The 20,050-nt window shown below is 38.4% G+C and overlaps 1 protein-coding gene across 2 annotated transcripts; it reads right to left on the reverse strand.

Moving 5' to 3' along the window:
* Positions 1-718: 718 nt before the first annotated feature.
* On the reverse strand, positions 719-18,828 carry unc119a1 (unc-119 lipid binding chaperone a1). Of its 2 annotated transcripts, none has more exons than XM_088300808.1 (5): positions 18,312-18,828; positions 4,901-5,014; positions 3,685-3,775; positions 2,582-2,754; positions 719-1,504 (listed from the first exon to the last, which is right to left on the reverse strand). In XM_088300808.1, exons 1-5 carry the CDS (start codon positions 18,433-18,435, stop codon positions 1,392-1,394), a joined length of 615 nt encoding a protein of 204 aa, XP_088156934.1. In that variant the 5' UTR covers positions 18,436-18,828; the 3' UTR covers positions 719-1,391. The 2 variants fall into 2 exon arrangements, with proteins under 2 accessions (XP_088156934.1, XP_088156931.1); XM_088300805.1 differs by having other exon boundaries at positions 3,685-3,778; positions 18,312-18,827.
* Between the last annotated feature and the right edge of the window lie 1,222 nt (positions 18,829-20,050).

Here is a 20,050-nt window from a genome sequence, read left to right on the forward strand (position 1 = left end):
CACAAGCAAGTCTCGAGTCGTCACCTTCAAGTCTCAAGTTACTGTGGAAAAAATCAAGCAAGTCAAGTTGAGTCACCACTAAATTTCAAACAAGTCGAGTCAAGTTATTGTTTCAAGCAAGTCGCAAGCCATGTTATACGAAGGTGAAGATAAATACAAAGTGAAAATCTTAAAATCAATTGGAAGTATAATATTATTGATGGTGAGGTATATTAATGATACAATAATGATTTAATACTGCATGTATTGTGTATACGTAAACTATAGATTTGCATACAGTATTACCAGGCCAAATCTTCTTGGCCTTTTTCCCGCCATAAGAATATTGCTAATGCTAACTTTGGGACTAATATTGTCATTTTTGCTGGAAAATAGTTGCTAGAGCGGTCTGAAAAGTTGCTAAATATTTCAAAAACTTTATCCTCACTTACTACTACTGTGACTATTATGAACATTTCCGAGAAATATAGCTTTTTTCTGTTTGTTGAAAAAAAAAAAAGCTTAATAACGTTTCAAGGTAATGATGCAGTTTGCACAGAGGATGGCAGTAAAGACACTTTAGTGCAAATGCTTCCACCTTAGCTAATTGATAAGAAAATACATTTGAATTGTGTCAAGCGCGTCAAAGTAATTTAACATGCATATATTAGATGATTTCAACAGGCATGTGCCTCTAAAATGTGAAAGACAATAAGTAAAAAAAAAAACAAAAAAAAACTGATTTTCGGAAAAAGTCCCATATTTATTGCAATGATGTAATTTCACTTTTCAAAATTGGACATAAAATTCATACAACACTTAATTTCATAATTCAAATGTATACGCTGAGTTCCGTACTAGAATGTATGTACTGGATATCAAAATTTCTATGTATACTGTCTGACAATTCAAAATGGCTACTCATTTGAAAAATACTCTAGACATAATAGTGCTATGAACCTGAAAACAAACAAAAATGATACACGCACGCACGCACGCACACGCACACACTCACACATGCTGACACTTGTTTGTCATTCTGAGCTGAGTCATATTGGGGCTGAGTCATGTGACGTGTGCAATCAGAAATAGAATCCATCAGTAGTACAAACTATATAAATATCAGACCCCGTAAAGACAATTTTGTGATCTTGAGCTATAACTGCCTATCAAAAAAAACACACAATGGAAATGAACCGATGTCCATCTAAAGAACTGATATGTACTGTATGCACAACACATGTGCCGGCCGCACACACACACACACACACACACACCTGTATGCTCACTGGTGTACATTGCTACACGAGGAGCTAACAGAAATCAGACGTCTGTGGGTTCTTCTATTTCGGGTCCTGAAGTGGTAACGGCTGAGTTGATAATGTCTAAGGAAGGAGGAGGAAATGGTGTTTCTATGGGCCCCCGCTGTAGGAGTAGTCTGCCTTGTTGTGCATCACTAATTTGTTGTCCACAAAGTAGAAGCTGTCAGACTGTGTCTCATAAGGATGCAGGATCATCTCGCGCACTGAAAGAGAGAGAACACAAAAGATTTGAGATTTAGGTTTGAGAGCTTTGTCAAGTTGTGAATAAAATTGCGATAATGGAATAACGCTTGGCAAGTTGTGGGACTGCAGTTTATGGTTCATGTACTAGGATGCACTACAGTAAGACATTTCAGCGCACTTGCTACCAACAATCATTTTTAATTCAGAATTTTTTTTTTACTATTGCTTCCCACCACAGAATTTCTGTGCACCCGTAAAATGACTAGAGCACACAAATAGAACAACAAAATGTTACTAGTCAACCTGAACTGTGCACTCGCTGACAACTGCATGCTACTAGTACAACAAGTGACGTGATACAATTCCATGAGTTTAACATGTAGCACGTCACAAGTGGCACGGTGAACCAATGTAATTTATGGAGGAGAGCGACCGAGCCCTTTTGCGAATTCACGGCCGTCCTAGTCATTTTACAAGTGCAGTGATTCCCAACCAGGTTTTGCACACTAGTGTGCAGGGAAATATCGTCAAATTTGACGTAATTTGTCTGCAAATTATTTAAAATATATCTTTATTCATTCATCGATGGCAGTGACGTGGTGGGTGGTGGCAATGTGACAGACAGGTTAGTACGACGGCCTCACAGAACAGAGGTCTTGGGTTCGATCCCGGGTCCATCCTTTCTGTGTGGAGTTTGCGTGTTCTCCCCGTGCCTGCGTTTTTGTTTTTTTTTCGGGTACTAAGGTTTCCTCCTGGTAGGTTGATTGAACACTCTAAATTGTGAGTGTGAGTGCGGATGGTAATGTGTCTTTGTGTACCCTGCAATTGGCTGGCAACCAGTACAAGGTGTACCCCGCCTACTGCCAGAAGATAGCTGGGATAGGCTAGAGCACCCCCTCGACCCTTGTGAGGAGAAGCGGAACAGATAATGGATGAATTGGTGGGGAACCATGAGATTTTTCCAATATGAAAACAGCGCCATAATTTAGAAAAGTTTGGGAAACACCGTTACACTGAAATGCGTTTCTAGTGAGGACTCGTACATGACCTTGAGCTGCATATGAATTTCCGCATGCGATGTGTGTGATTGTGCTTACTGATGTCCTCTGACAGAGCGGGGAACTCGTAGATGTGCTCGCATGTGTTCTTGCTGCTGGGCATGCAGAAGCCAAACTCAAAGTCAAAGCTCTTGAGCAGCTGGTCGCGAAAGTAGTGTCTCTCGATCATACGGAAGTTGTTGATGGGTGTGTCGCCCACTGTGAACTCCACCCTGCGCACACAAGAGGCCCACACAGTCAAAGTAAGGTGTGTAAAATGCATACACATGCATTTTTGCTTGTAGCTCGCTATATAAAAGCGAAGCTACTATTGCAACATCCATGCATCCATCCATCATCCATCCATCCATCCAACAAACAAAAATTCATGAAATAACTAAAACAAAAATGATGAAAATATATATTTTCATAAACAAAATTAAAAAGTAAAATGCCTTGAAAAAAAAATTGCTGAAACTACATCTTATGTTCATAAAATTAACTATTTCGTAAAAATGTCCTTAGTTTTCATTTTTTGTTAATTAATATCATGCATGAGCTTTCGGGATCCGGGGTTCAGTTGCGACTCTTTTTTGTAGAATTTAAGAACAAATAATGAAAGTAAAAATGAAGTTAAAGTACCTCTCCTGCCAAGATGGCCCATTTTTCTCTATCAAGCTCAGTTTATATATTTTTAAAGGACAATCAAAATGGCCAAGCAGAGGTACATATTAAACTAACACGTCAGCGACGGTTAACAATGAAACAATGTAGTTTTGCACTGCTAATTTAATGTGATGTTCCAATTAACTGATTCATCTTTGCTTTGTAAAAAGTAAGGCTTCAAATCTCATATGATGGTGTTGAGTTACCTAAAAGTTGCCAACATGGGCTTACTAAAAGGCATAGTTGTTTCTCAATAATCATTGACCAGCACCGCACAGAAGCATTGACAGCATGTCTGTTTCGTATGTTCTCACTTGTCAGCCCACACAACCTCCTACTGCATCCTGTTTGACTGTTCAGGTAACGCAGCCGGACTGAGCACACAAGTGCATCCTTCAGTTTTTGACAGTCTCTCTCTCTCTCTCTCTCTCTTTCGCTCTCTCTCATAACCATTCTTTGTTTTAATTCCCTCTCACACAAGCAGAAGGCAGACTTACGTAGCTCCGACCTGCCGCAACTGTAGGAAGGCGGGGGTGAACTGATAGCGAACAAAGCGCCCGGCGTTGGGGTCACATTGCTTTCTGCCTCCTGCTATGAATAAATGATATAATTGTGAGTTTGCAAGGAATAAAGTTAAAACAATCCATTTCAACACAGTGACACCTCCGAATTCCATCACTGTATAATATTTATGTGTGTTCTAGTATAACGATGAGACAGAATAGTAGAATAAATATTTATTACTAGTGAGCACAAGTTGACATCTGCATTCTACTAGTACTACTAGTGACTTAATATTCAACAAGTTATGATCTAGCGTACCACCATCAGGACGAGTGGAACACAAATGTCAACTAGTGCCCAGTTCTGCCTCACCACAATTCTGAGCACAAGTAGTAAATTGAATAACTGCGAAAATTGCTTTCCATATTAGCCTGCACAAAAAGTGTTCTCAAAAGAAGAACATGAAAAGAGAACAAAGGGAATTTACACTGCCAACATTAGTTGCTAGTGACATAAAGCTGTCATACAGCTGTGACCTCACGAGTCATCAACGTAGCTGCAGTGTTTTATTGATTTTACGTTTCCATTAGCCGTTATAGTGTCCTAGAAGCGTTTTATTGTTTTAATATTGAATGATTGCGGATGTTAACTGATCTTTACACTTGTATTGCAGTGAAGGCATGTCGAAATGATACTTAAAACATTTCCTTTTATAGTTAATTATTGTAACTCTACTTACTTCAATTTTCATTTTGTGCTATGAGGAGAAAAACTGGGGTTCAACCTCAGAGGTTCCACTATAGCTGATGTCACATGTGCCATCACATGAGTAGCCTAAAAATAGCTCACCAATGAAAGAAAATTGCGATTTCTTGGTGAGTTGAAGGGATATTTTGAAAATGCAAACACTTGCCGAGATTTACAGGAACTAAGTGGGGGATGATTTATTGGATTGCTACATTGTTAATCATTGTTGATAATTACTGTGACTCTGAGAAATCATTCACATCATCAGTGTCTTCTCATAGATGAGGTCATTAGAGCAAATCTGTTATTGCACATGCATGTATCAAACTGGAAGCCCTTCTCAGTAACCCGTAAGTGTTGGAAGAAAGAAAAAAAAGGTTAGGCAAGATTTGCACTAAGCTCAGAGCTATTTACAAAGTTGCGTTCCTCGTGAACAGTATTTGTGAAATGTTATGAGCTGACCTGGTGCAGGAGGTTTAGTGATCTCAAACAGGACCGTTCCTGTTTCCATATCACGGATTTTAAATCTGGTGAAGTCGATCATGTGGACGTTTTCCTCTGGTGAACAAAGGTAGTCTGAAACAGAGAAGAAAAAGGATAAACTCACATAAACTAAACTTGCACAGTGTTGAAATCAATCGAGAACCTTTTGACTACTAGGCAGTTAGATTGTGCAATCCACTACGCTGCCCTAGAACCCTGAAGATCCCTCCATAATTTTGTGTACATTTTGAATGTCCCGCTTGGGAAACCAGCTTGAATGAGACCCTTTTTCCCCATTCGACGACTGAGCGTGTGTGCGTGAAACCCTCTTTTGCCAACATGGGAGGAGGATTAGATATAAGAGGCTTATTGTGTTTTACCATCACATGGACGAACCAGTGGCAATGGACGCACCTTGGAAAGTCTATTTTGACCGTCCCATGTTGCGTAATACCTTTAGAATGGACATTCTCATATAGAATTACATTCATTGTGGAAAGAAAAAAAAAATAAACAGAAGATAAACACCTGAGGAAGCCTCAGTGTTGCGTGTTCCTGTATTTGTACACCAATCCACATATTGCATCATCTTAGTATTTGTGGGGGTTAAAGAGCAGATGGCCCACACGGGTTTTAGCCACCTGCTTGAAGTTATTTATAGACCTTTTAATAAAATAAAGCACACTATCGTTGACACCTGGGCTTAAGGTGACCTACAGTGTGAACGAGGTCATATGGAGAGAGCTATTTATAATGTTTTGATGGACTGTGTATATTTTTACATGCCTTGACATGATTGTTTGGGTCCAGAATGTTATTGCAAATGGATTATGTCTCGTGGTAATCATCCAATGTTTTACTCTTGTCAAAGTTTATTAGCATGACGTGCTTTGATTGGCATTTTCAGTGAGTGTAATGAATGTGCGGACTCTCAATGTAAAAATGGCACTTCATTATTAAGGTTTCACTATTAATGCAACAGTGTCACTGATGGTGTAGTGGTACACTCGCCCGAGTTGTGAGCGGGCAGCGTGGGTTCAGTTCCCACTCAGTGACGGTGTCTATGTCTGCTCTGTGACTGGCCATTCACCCGAAGTCAGCTGGGATAGGCTCCAGCACCCTCCCGCGACCCTGTACAGGATAAGCGGTGTGGATAGTGACATGACATGACTGCAATAATTCTATTTTACTTCCACTCATATATTTTCTTTAATATTTATTCCTCGTTGGGTTGAGCACGAGCCTATCCCAGTTGACTCTGAGCAAGTAAACACACAAACGTTTAAATTCATATTAGTTGAACTTAAAATAAGTAGAAACACTGCAGACTGTCAACAGACACCATTGACAGAGAGGCAGTAGAACTTTTTACACAATTAAAGTGACTTACAACCTATGCAACTCAACCCCCCCAAAAAAATCTTTTACAGGAAAAAAATTTAAAAAGTAGAATAACCTAGTTACATTTACTGTATATGCACACCCTCAAACTCAGCCCTCTGTCTTTTATCAATGTGGCACATCTTGATGTGGCAACATTTACCCACTCTTCTATGCAAAAATGCTTCAAATCAGTCAGATTGTGGTGGCATCTACAGTGCAGAGATCTCTTGGGCTCACCTGGAGCATTCCAAAACTGATAGATGAAGTTCCTCTCAAAGTTAACTAAAACAAAAACAAATAAAAAACAAAAAAATAGAAAAAAAAAATCATTCACTGAAAAAATAAACGCTTTAAAAAAAAATAAAATAATTGAAACTACATTTTACATTAGTAAAATTAACTAAAATTAACTAAAACTAGCTATAATCATAATAATATTTATAATATTTAATCTTTGGCAATTAATATAATTTCATGAGCATACTGGGTTCAATATAAATTTATTTTGGTATTGCTTTCATTCACAAATAAAAAGTTCAGTTGTTTGAGAATTCTTGCACTTGACAAATACTCAATATATTTAAAAAACTAAAGCTAAAACAACTACAACAAAGCATTTTGGAAAAAATAAAAACTAATCAAAATGAATGAAAGCCAACCAAGCCTCTAAAAATGAATTGAAACTAACATAATTTAAAAAAAAGTGCAAAATAACCAACTAGAATTAAATATCCCAAACTATTATAACCCTGGCTCCTCTTCGTCGTCATCTTTAAGGGTTTGTGATAATTCCATCAACCTTAACTAAGGCCCCAGTTCAAGCTGAAGAAAAAGATGCTACCAACCACTGTTTTACTGAAGCTCTTTTTCTGATTAGCAGTGTTGTGTTTGCGTCAAACATACATTTTGGCCAAAAATCTCAACCTTGGTTTCATTAGACCATAGCCCAGACATATGAAGACGATCTGAGCTGTCACATGTTGTCACATGTACTGCTTCTCAACAACCGGCACTTGCCAAAAATCCTTTTTATCATTTTGGAGGGTCATCTAGTTCTTGTTAATGCCACCATAGTACTATATTTTCTACATAATAACTGAGTTATGTGGTGCATTTAATGCCTTGGAAATTATTTTGTACCCTTCTCCTGAGTGATACCTTTGAACCATGACTTTCCTCTGATGCTGTGGAAGCGCTCTGTGCTGTGAGATGTGACTTCAAAGTGTCAGGAAAACCCAACGAGTACAGCTGAAAACGATTTGCGGTTAATGAGCAGCACTGACTCCAGTTCAAATGAGTTTGAATATTAGTGGTTAGTCCTTAATACAGCCACCCCTCAAATTAAAACAAGGCACACACCTTTGTGCAACCACATTATCTTAGTTGTTTAATTTTACTTCTTCCTCTCTAAAAACTCAAAATAAATAAGTACATTTCAGTTACAGTTTATAGGTTACCTTAATTGTGCAAAACGTTCTTGGTCTCATTTTATTAAATATGAAAAACAATTTAAAAATAAAACAGGGGTGTGTAGACTTTTACTATCACATGTATATGCTATGAACAGGTCAATGCATTGAGGAATGATTTTTGTTGTAAAAATAAAACAAGGAGAAATGAACACAAAATGTATGCAAATGTTTACGTCTGCACATATTGATTCTTTAGTTACACTTCCACGTCAAAGCCGTCTAAAAGTAATAAATAAGTTATGTGCACTGATGCTAAACATCACATAGTGCAGAAATTTCTCTCAAGATACCCCCTCGCAAAAACTCCAACATCCCTTTTATGTTGCCCTCCAAAAACTCTCAAAGAGGGTTTAGAGTGGTCGCTTTGATGCAACACCCGCTATTGCCAGTTTGGGGAGTGGGAGAATATTAATGTAAGTCTTCACTCTGTCCAGAACTCTCAACACAGAAGAAGCTCATTGGACGATGACAAGATGCAGAAATGTCTTCATCTAAATGACAGATAGCCTCTGTTAGCTATATGGTTCACTCAGAATGCTACAAGGCTAGTTGTGTCTTGCAAATATGTTGATATCACCTACCTTTTTCTCACTGAGGGGCTAATCCACACCATAAGCGCTTAAATGCTGACTCATCTATAATGTTATTACAGGATGTTTACATCTTGCAGAGTTTACATTGTAGGCAGTGTCGAGATGAAAAGTCGCATCGATAAGAATATGCCATTCAGATTGAACTATATAATTTCAAAATGATTTTGAGTGAAAATGCATCATCTAATGATGATGATATCTAATTTTTCACTCCTCTGTTGAAACCAGAATTCAGAATTTAAGAACAGTTTATGTGCCCTCAGTATGCAAATTCATATTGTGCTTGTGGAATATGAATGAAGCAGAAAAATCAACCTGTTTTTATCCATCTCAGGGGGCGGCCATTTTGCGATGTACTTTCACTTACTGTTAACTGAAAGTGACATCACACTGCACACATCACGAAACCCAACTCAGAAAACGAGCGAGCCGTGACGGTCGTGACCTGACATTTTTTACTTGACTTCCTCTTTAATTAGGCTAATCAAAATGCGAGAAAGGCCAGTATGGTTCAGTGAACAAAAATCCTATACATATTGTGAAATGAATTGCCAAACAATCTGATTAAGATAGAGCTTTGTTAGGATTTTCAAAAGTAACAATAGATTAGTGATGAAACGAACTGTTTACCCTCACATACATTTTTTCATAACTTGTCATATTAAATCTAAGGTATATTGCAAAGGGGTTTTATTCATTTATGGAAGCATTGTGGACGAGTGGTTCTAACATCTACCTTACAGTTCTGAGGCCTGAAAGTTCTCCTTGGGCTTGTGCGGGTTTTTGCGGGGTAATCCATCTTCTCTTGGAAAAACACATGTCAGGTTCCTAATTGAAGACTATAAATTGGGTGAATGCGATTGACTGGCTGGCGACCAGTTGAGGATGATGTCGAAAAATGGATGAATGGATTTTTTTTCGCTTAAGTCACTGATGGTGTAGTGGGCTCGTTCACCTGACGTCAGTGTAGGCAGTTTATTTTAATTTCCCACTCGGTGATGCTAAAAATGGAAGTGTAAATGTTTATTTGTGTCTACATTTGCTCTGTGACCCTAAACAGGATAAGCAGTATTAATGGATAGAAGGTATTATGCACTTCATACAAAAAGGGATATAACCGTGAAATTCATTTATATAAGTGGGGTCACTGATGGTAATCCAATTGCAATTAATATACATGAAATATTAATATGGAATGAGAAATAACAAGATAAAATGATGTGTCAATCCAAGGCAGCATTATACTGACGAATCCAGTCTGTGTCAGGGTGAGATTCTTGTTACCAAAAAAATGACGTGAGTCTTCACGGCCTTTCCACGCAAAGCGGTTTTAACCATGACAGCTTTACTGTGCTGCTCGGCAGATATTTGGAGCAATGGTTCGTGTCTGCCCTTTCAAAACACGTGCTATGATAACAGAATGAGATGTGTGCTGTTGAGTGTGAAAATTAACAGCATATAATGTTGAAAATCAAGGATATTTTTTTTTATGTACACCTTATTCCATTTAGTTTTAAAGTATAGTAATTGGTTATTTCAACCGTTATCAATGCTACAAAAAAAAACTTGCTGTTGTATTAAGTTAGGGTATTATGATTGTGAAAGTTTGATTTTGGAACAGATAATTTACATTTTCATTATTTCTTGGCGGAAAAGTTGTTGTTGTTTCCAAATCCGATCAACTGCCATTGAATAAAAGTCCAATAGACATTGGGTACGACCTTTGACATTCCACTGTACTCTGTCGATTCATTTTCTGTGACAAACATACAGTCAGTGAGCAGCAGAGCTCCAGGCCAAAGCCAAATAGCAGAAAGGTAAAAGTAAAAAAAAAAAATAATAATAATAATAATAACAAACCCTGTTTGGAGGGTATTTCCACATTTATGTGTCATCTTGTTTCTTATTTATTCAGGCTTACGTAACAAAATTCTCCAATTTCTCTTGAGGTCGCTCGAGTGCATACCTCGCCCGAGGACAAACCAAAGTAGCACCAGAACATAAGAATTCCTGCCCCTTTGTATCCCTACTCAGAAAGTTTCACAATACAATTGATAAGAGATACATTTGCATGTTGAATTGGCATACTGCTGTGATATAGGCGGGGCTCAACTTCAAAAAACATCTGCCGACCCATCTTCTGAGCTTCGCACGCCACTGTATTGCTGAACAAAGATGCTACAAAGCTGCTCACAGTAATAATGACCGAGAGAAAGTGCTTTGTTACAGCTCCAGCTGTTGTGAAATGTGCCAGATAAATAAAGTTGTATTGTTTTGTATTGTCCTCTTTTCTAGCTCACCCAGTGCAAAGCGGCACAAAAATTGAGTGTTCCACTTCCGGTAAATCCTTTAGGCGGCAGTGATGCACGTTAGGATTCGTCACTGCAAAACTAATGTCATGGTCATAAATGAAAATTTAAAAATGATGAATAAAAACAATTCTTCCTTTGCCCATAAAACATTAATATTTAGTGGACATTGGTTTTATGTTTTTTTTTTTTCTCCAAAGATTGCTTAACCTATAGTTACAATAAAACAGTAATACTTGCTTGCCCTTGCACTTGTTCCAGGAAAACAAAATTGCAACTTGAAATTTGTAGGGCTGCTCTGTCGTCTAATGCTTAGCATATCTGCGTCATACTTCAGTAGTTTGGAGTCTATAATCTTAGCTCTGGCCCTGCCGTGTGAGGTTTGCATATTTTCCTTGTGCTTTTTTTGCCTTTCTGCGGGTCCTCAGTATAAATGATTTTGTGTACGCTCCAACATGTACCCTATATACATTAATACCTCTTAGTTTTGATAAAACGAACGTTATCATCTTGGAAAAGATTTTTTTATGTAGCTATTGTATCTGAGCTCATTACAGGTAACTCCTTCCTGTTACATGTAAAATAATTGCTACACACACACACAAGCATGCACACACACTAAAAAAAGCTCCACTTAATTTCCTTCATCATGGTCCCCTAGCAACCCTTTTGATAGTAGTGCCAGCTCACTTAGCGTCTTCTTTGCCCTCATCCACCTGACTGCTCTGCTCATTTGGTGTGCAGCAGCAAATAAAAGGCAATTCTGGGCTAGGCGAAGGGTCTATGCAAATGAACTGTTTCACTTCAGGGACTTGATGAAGGTGCATACCTGAGGCCTTCTCCTTTGACTGTTATGGCATCTCAAGAGAACAAGAGGTATTACCAAAACAGAAGTATATTCAGAATTTTAAGAGGATAAATGTCAAGGTGAGAAGAAAACAACATCCAATGGAATAATTTGTAGTACATTAATTTATTTTCCGGGATATATTTAACACCAATCTATTCCTAGACCTCTATTGACAAATATCTACACCTATTTACTTATTTATTTTGGTGTGCTACACCTTGCTAAACTCACCTATTCACTGTACACTTTTTTGTAATGCCGAAAGATTCCACAAGATGGTGCAAAAGCCCTAGCTAAATAGGAAAGTAGCAATTGGTGTCATGAAAGTTGTTGAGGTGACTCAACATCTCTCTCAACATCTCTTAACTGAGGCATAAGCTTCGGGTTTCAGTGAGGTGGAAGTTTAGTCTGAGTTGTTTGTGGAAATTACTGAAGCTTCACCACATGCGCATGCACATTATCTCTCGGTACATTTTTTTTCAAAATCAAATCTGTCAGCCATTTTTTTAATGTCAATTTGCATCATGAGTTTAAGAATATATTAAATGGATTTGGGATCATAGTTGGCGGTACATATTTTCAGTTGAAACTGGGGTCGTATCCTCAAAATTCCCTGAACACTTACAAAGTTAGAGAACAAGAATTTGTTGATCTTGGAAAAACAGTTACACTTTCATACTCCTCTGGAATGCATTACTGTGTTTCATGGCAGAACAAAAAAAATATTTTATTGATCATCTCTGAAAGAATTTTTGTTTTGAAAATCAGGTGAATCCATCTGTGCCACTGTCAAAACTCTCATCAAAGCATGCACGCATGAAACATGACTGGAGAGCTTCTTTAAAAAGGAAAATAAGCCCAAATAATGAAAGAGAAGAAGAGCCTACGGCTTCAAGATGAAAGCCGTTCTACAGAGACAATATTGGCCGACCTTGTTGAGGTACAGTTTTATTGTTTGAATTGTTGACGCGCACACACTAAACTCAATCTTCTTAATATGTTGCGACAGGCTCACAAATTATTTTTTATTGGTTTCAATTTCAGTCCATCGAAATATGTTTTTACATGAAACCCATGTGTGGTAAAAAAAAAAAAAAGGTTGGAGACGACTGCCATAAGGGTTAGAAATGAACTCATCAAACATTAAGAGAATGCATGCCACACAGGCTCATAATAGTTTGTTTTCATTTGTTTTTTTTAAATTTTTTTTTAATTGGTTGTAATTTATAATTCTGATAGTGAGAGAGTTCGTTTTCAGGGCTCTTTTTTAAGTTTTTTATCAGTTAGTTTTTTTTTTAATGCTTTCATTTTAGTTTAGATCTTATTAGTTTTTTTTAGTATTTGGTTATTTGTGCAATGTTGTGTAATAGTCAGGTAAATGACAATTTTACTATTTGATCTTTCAGCAAAACTGAAATAAATGTAAAACCCTTGAAATCTTATGTATGATATTAATTGACCAAGATGAAAACAAAGGACATGCTCACTGTAATAATAGTTTTATAAATAGAATATGAAGGTGAAGTCAGTTTTAATCTTTTTAAAGCATTTTCATTTTTTAATTTATTTCTTTACAAAAAAAATTGTTTAAATTCATTTTTGTCCGCACCAAGTAGTCAAATAGAGCTTGACCTGGACGTGCCTCCAAAAAGTGGTAAAAAGACAAGACGAAAACTGTTCAACATTAAAACACCTGCAGGAATTTCTGGCAAGTACTGACTGCATCCCCCCGTTGTGCCAACAATCCCTATGTTCTTCTGTCGATCATTTCTGGAAAAACATATATGAAGTCTTCCAAAAGCTATTATATTTGTGGTTGCCTTTCCTCAACATTATTTAGATTTTAAACCATACCTAACTTGTTCATACAAACACGACCGGGATGCGACACTGTTAAAGAGCAAAGTGAGATTCCACGTATAGCTCTTTAATCCCAGCGATTAGCGTGGAATTACAGACAAGGATTGACTTCCCACAACACATGTTCCTGTCCAGTGGACTCTCCCACAAACCTTTACCTGAAGGCAGGTGCGTATGCGCATAACGCACACTCCTAGACACACGCACGCTAATCCATAGCCAGGGGCAGGCCGCAGTGACATTAGCATTACAACTGCATGTTCACATGGTACAGTGCACTCGTGTATATGGCAGGCTGTGTCATGTCTCACTTCAGCAGCACCCGTCGGCACCTTGGCACTCTTTTGGGTTCAGGGAGAGGTTAGAAAGGATAATCTTTCTTTTTATTGTTGGACAGCCAAATTACAGTTCGCCGTAATTACACATGAGCGGTTTTATAGAAGAACATGTAAACATACCTTTCTGAGGAAGGAGTAAGAAATCGGGAAAAAAAAGTAGTTGTCTTCTCTCTACATTTTAGAGACTTTGTTTGCCATCGGAAATGTTTTTAACTTTCTCTCTTGTCAACCCATTGATACTCTCAACAAGAAAGCAGTGAACACAATAATGAAAATATAATCATTGTTTTATGTTTTGCAAGGCAGCACGGTAGTTGGCTGGTTGGAATGTTTGCCTCACAGTTCTTCAAATCTTGTCCTTTGTGGAGTTTCACATGCTTCTGTGCATTCCTAAAATGTGTTTGGTTAATTCAAGACTCTACATTTATCCATAGGTGTGAATGTGAGCATGAGTGGTTGTCGATCTCTTTGTGCCCTGTGATTGGCTGACCACCGGGTCAGGTTGAATGCTGCCTCATGCTCAAAGCTGGCGTAGATGGGCTCCAGTAAGTAGAAGCAGGAGAAAAATAAATGGATGAAAGGCTATGCTAGCAGAGACAGCTTCGTAAACTTTGGCATCTTGACTTTATTATTATTATTATGATTATTATGATTATTATGATTATTATGATTATTATGATTATTATGATTATTATGATTATTATGATTATTATTATTATCATCATTATTGTTATTATTATTATTATTATATTATTGTATTATTATTATTATTATTATTATTATTTGTTGGGGTTTATGTTGTTGCAACCCCCTTGGCATGGTTCTCAACCTTCTAAATACTTGTTATGCAATAAAGTTAACTTGAAAAATGCAAAATGAATAATAAATGCCAAGTCAAATGCTCAAGGGCTTACTGTATTGACATAACATCAATATATTGTAACACCCTTGTCTGTGTGTTAAATATTTTTTGTATGCCCCCCCAGTAAGAAGAACATATTTTGCACTCCTCAACTCGATATCATATCTATATCTATAAATAGTAGAACTGGTTTATAAAATTGTCTGAGCCGCTTATCCTCACAAGGGTGGCTGGTGTGCCGGAGCCTATCCCAGCTGTCTTTGGACAGTAGTGTGGAAAAAAAAGGATATTCTCAGAGATCACATGCGCGGGAGTGGGGGGGCCGTCCCCCTATTTGAGAAGGACTGGGTTAAAAGATGGTACAGTCGCTATATTCCCCCGAGTGTTAGCAGCATGCACATTCCTTTAACAGCTGCTATCGACCACAATTTACGCCCAGACACTCCACAAATGACTCGCTCACTTGTTCAATCTTATATGTCCACCCTGTTCCTTTGTTCTTTTGTCAAGACATCACAGACACACTCAGAAAACAGCAACTAAAGAGCTGCACCTATTTACAAGGGGTGCTGCAAAGCATGCTGGGTAGTGCCTCACCATTGCTTCAATATATTGTACTTAAATACGTGATGAGCACATACGGCCATGACTTTGGTAGTTAGATTTGGATCAAATGACTGGCTGAAAAAAAAAGACCATTCTATCCCATGGTCACATTTTCTATGAATGCCGACAATCCTATATATATATATTCGTTTTTTCACATTTTTTCACACACACACTCGGCACACTTTCAATTCACAAGCGAAGTCAGCTGACTGGTTGAGAGATACCAATCGTACACCCGTACACTGATTAGCTCCCACTGCACAATAATGTTCTGGGAATCACTTCAAATGAATGAGGTCCATTCTCGTGACAGTTAATGGCAACTAAAAAGACAAATAACAATAAAAACACAATGACAGACATCTGAAAAACAAACAAATGTAGGAGCAATCAACTGCTTGGTTGGAAAGTCAAAAGAACGAGAATGATGTTATATTTTCCCTTTCTCAGCATTGCTTTTTGGCCGGAGGTGCGCTTGGCTGCCTGTGTGGTGTCTCAGTAATCGCGCTGAGACACCATGACTGGCTGCCTGTGGGCTGCCCCTAAAACACGACCTTGCCTCTACCGACTGAGGCAATCACTGCTCCGCTGACATCAGGCAGCACTTTCCTGTCTTTTCGAGCAGAAAATTAAATGAATTGAGTTGTGCTCTTAAATGTTCTCAAATTCTCAACAGCAAAAAAAAAAAAAAATGAACAAACAACACCATTAATTACCTGTTGTGTGCCATGTTAGTACATAATATGGTGTTTCCGTCCTCCAAACATAATCCAGATTACGTGTTGTCAGTGCTGAGGTGAGATTAGTGCACCATCATGGCTGATTTAAGTATTATCTCACTGATGCAGCCCTGATATAGTTTCTCCACTCAGGCAAGGACCACAGGGCCGGTGGAACCGTGTTTGCAGTTGTGCTCTTAAGTTTACATACTCTGCGGGTATACATACCCCTAGCATAGGTAAATATGTTTGTTTATTTGTAACTTTGAATGTTAAACATTTATTCAAAGGGACAAAAGAAAGCTACTACTAATTAATAAAAGTCCGTAAACGCCAATTACATAATCAGACTGCAATTAGCAGGAGCTGAATGTCAATAGTCCATTAAATGCTTTTTTTCAGTGTTTATTTTCTCCCAGAGGACATTTGAGTTAAGGTCCTTTGCAGGTAGTATACTACAGGCCATCATGTTGCAAATGCACAAAAAATAAAATTATATATATATATATATAGATATATATATATATATATATATATATATAAAGAGAGAGAGAGAGAGAGAGAGAGAGAGAGAGAAAAGTTATTTCTTCTTAAAATGAAACAAGTTGTTACAGTAGTATTACTTTCAAAAGCACTGTATAGCACACCTGCCCCAAGAGGAGGCCATGCCTGCCTGCCCACCAAGATATTTGTGTTCTTTGGACCAATTCGGACTTTTTGGTTAAATACGAATTTTTTAAATGTACTTATTCACATTAAAAAAATGTGATTTCAAGTGTGAACGTAACATATCCGTGATGTGACATGCGCACAAAGCACAACCAGGAGTGACATGCACCGAAGAAAAATATTACATCACGTAGCACAGTGTTAATAGTAGTAAATATGGTGCCACCTGTAGGCACTGGTCTCATACTGCTAGAATAGCAAGGCGGGAGGAGGTCGAAATATTTTAGGGGGGCGGGGAGGTGAGGCGACGCTCTTCGATCTCCTCATTTAATGGGGACATCCCCTAAATTGCCATCACATCATTACCGCTGGTAACAAATGAACCCTCTGCGGGACTGTATTACTACTATCACCGCACGTCAACTTTATGTTTCATGTTTCAAGTGGGATTAAATAAAGACAAATACAAATACAAGAATGTTAGTCCCCCAAAATTTGCAGATTCACAGACGACTGTCAATATTCACCCACCCAAACACTTTTTCCCGCCCGTGCTGAGTGTACATTGGACTTTTGTTGACGTATGGGTCAGATGTGCATGGATGAGCATTCATACTGCAGACACATCATATACATATCCGATTTATAACCACGTATGAAAGATGCCATGTCGGATTTGAAAAAAATGCAGCATGAAAAAAAATAAAGAAATTAATTAATTAATTTTAAAAAATGATGGCCCAAAAAGTACCTTTGAAGTTAATTTTAAAAATGCTTTATTTATTTTTCTCGCACGTCAGCGTTTTTAGATATTTTAATTTTTTGCTTTTCAATTTGACCTATAAAAGCTTGCATAATATGTATTACATTGTAATTTATTGCTTTGACACTTCAGAAAAATATTCAAACCTTCTGAACCCTTAATTCATACTGTAAATACTAAATAAACTATGATATTACATATTATTGTTATTGTGAAAACGTGATGTGCTTGAAAAAAAAATTAGGATATATTCGGAATCGGCTGGAAGAGTCTAGAAAAGTTTCCTAGCATCTCCGATTTTAAATGTGTTGACCAGCGTAATAATCACACTCATAACTATTATGTAAATATTGTGTAGCAATGAATTTTACTTCATGAATCTTACAAGTCTGCAGACTTATTTTGACTCGTTAATGTGTTTCACAAATGTCATCAATTGTCAACTTGAAATATTTTAGCCTGCAGGATAGTCTTGTATTGCCCATTTTTTCTGCAATAAACTGCAACTGTACTGTGCTCTCATGACGTCACGGAATGTCCACTTTGTATTTTATCCAGCTGACTTCTGACCTTTAACCAGCGGCTTACATCTCTGTCTCTTTCTCTTTCGTTGCATTCCATCCACAGGTTAGTATTCAACTTGGGAAAAAAGTCACAGTTTCCTTCCCAAGTGTTGGTTTTGTTCTCAACGGAGATTGCATACATGCATAATGTGTTACCCTTTTGGGTGCGTCTCCTTGAGAAGTAAATAGAGAGTTTTCGGTGTCGCTGTCCATGGTGCATTAAGGGTTCCTGAAGACCTCGTTGAATGCAAATGTCGTATTGCAGGCTATATGCGCTATAAAGTGACACACAGGGCACAGGAGCAGATGGGCAACCCTAATCTGAAGCAGCGAGGATTTAACCGCACGCCCTCATGTTGCCAATTACACATCCAGGTTCCGATGAGACAAGGCTACTTACTCTTGGTGATCTTTTGTAAGCCAAGCACATCCTCGGGCGTGATGACGCTGTTTCGGCGCAGTTCTTCCTCGGTGGTGACGGGGATGCCCATGTCTGACGAGTTGCAGCCTTGCTGCACTTTCATGTCCAGCGAGGAGCACTTGAGCGTGGAGCAGGCTGTCGGGAACTGGCGCTTTCCTGACAGCAAGTGGTGGAGCTGTCGGCTGTTGGCGTCGGCGACTTGGCGATGGCCGCGGGAAGCGATTTGCTTGCGTCGAAGGCTGCCTAATACACCGCGCAAAGAGCAGGCTCAGTGCCCGGGTCCAAAATAGCCCATTCTCCGTGCCTCGCACCTCCCTTCTTCTCCGCTCGAGCCCGTAAAAGATCAAAATCAGCCCTTAGCGCCCTCCTTTCCTCCCTTGCTTCCTCCCTCCCTCCTTCGCTCGCTCAAGGCTCATCGGCTCTCACACGGGCTAATCCAAATCCTGCGGTTTTAAACGAGCGCTGCGCACGCCGTCATGACAGTCTGCACTCGTCTGCTCGTCGACACGCTCCCCATCTCTCTCTCTCTCTTCTCTCTCTCTCTCTCTCTCTCTCTCTCTCTCTCTCTGTCTCTCTCTCTCTCTCCCTGCCACCACATTACCAACACCTTCACAAGGAACAGGGGCCACTACACACCCAATTTGATATCAATATATTTTAGACTCATTAAAAGCACTCAACGTAGATTTTAACTGAAGCAATGCTGTACGTCTACATTTCTGTTCCACACATAACAGAGGGCCACATCAAACCGACATGCAAAGACAGAAAGCTGTACAAAAAGTAAAAGGCCTCTTGAGCTTATCTGATGGAGGCAGTAATTTGCTCAAGGGCATCGATCAAATTGACCCAAGTAGTGGATTCTTCATTATTTATGACCCCAAATTGTGTTATTTTTTAACTCGAGTGTTTTTAGAGTGCGTCTCACAGATCTGAGGTTCTTGTTCCTCATCTCTGCTCCAGCTCCCCCGACAAGTTTGGATGTCTTCCGCTTGACAAAAACATTCAGTGAAGACTCTAAATTGTCCATAGCTGTGACCGTAAGTGTGACTGGTTGTGGTTGTAAATGTGCCCTGCGATTTGTAGGGATTATCTCATCCCTCATCTTAAATCAACTTGAATAGGTTGGCTGCATCTCATGCAAATATTATTCCAATACAAATAATTCTCCCTTTACTTTTTCACTAAAATAATAATTACGGTAAATATTTGTATGAAATACACTTCTTGGCCATGTATATAGAACGATTAGAATAAAAATCATAATTCCGGCGAGAATTGAGCTTTGACTGACTCTTGTTGGGGAGAATCTGGATAAAAGTGTAGATACAAGAACTTGTTTCTACCTTTTGAGTCACCTTGGTATCAATGGAAACATTCACCTCTCACAATTATAACTGCACTGCCAGCCTATCATTCACCATTAAAAAATATATATCAATAAATGTTGCATTGACAATATATATATATATATATATATATATATATTATATTTACTAGTGTTAACAGTCCAGCCAAATTCAGATGGTTTGCATTCTATATGTGGTCATTTTAGTTTTGCAAAACAACAAATCTAATGGTGGTCTCTTGGGGAAGATGTAGCCTATCCCAACCGGCCTATAACCTGAACTGAAAATAATCATTTTAAGATGCTCAAAATATTTGCCAACACTTTTTTCCATACATGTCTTTGAATAAGTGGCAGACAGCTTTCCACG

The sequence above is a fragment of the Idiotropiscis lumnitzeri genome, chromosome 7, assembly GCF_059441095.1.
Source record: "Idiotropiscis lumnitzeri isolate Australia: NSW breed Sydney's pygmy pipehorse chromosome 7, RoL_Ilum_1.0, whole genome shotgun sequence".
Classification (NCBI taxonomy): domain Eukaryota; kingdom Metazoa; phylum Chordata; class Actinopteri; order Syngnathiformes; family Syngnathidae; genus Idiotropiscis; species Idiotropiscis lumnitzeri.

Excerpts from the sequence above, each read along its gene's own strand:
- unc119a1 (XM_088300805.1), bottom strand. The coding sequence starts at position 18,435 with ATGAAAGTGCAGCAAGGCTGCAACTCGTCAGACATGGGCATCCCCGTC. Across the intron at positions 5,015-18,311 it reads CTTACAAAAGATCACCAAGA|ACTACCTTTGTTCACCAGAG; the intron begins GTAAGTAGCCTT and ends TCTCTGTTTCAG. Across the intron at positions 2,755-3,684 it reads TTGCGGCAGGTCGGAGCTAC|GGTGGAGTTCACAGTGGGCG; the intron begins GTAAGTCTGCCT and ends TTGTGTGCGCAG.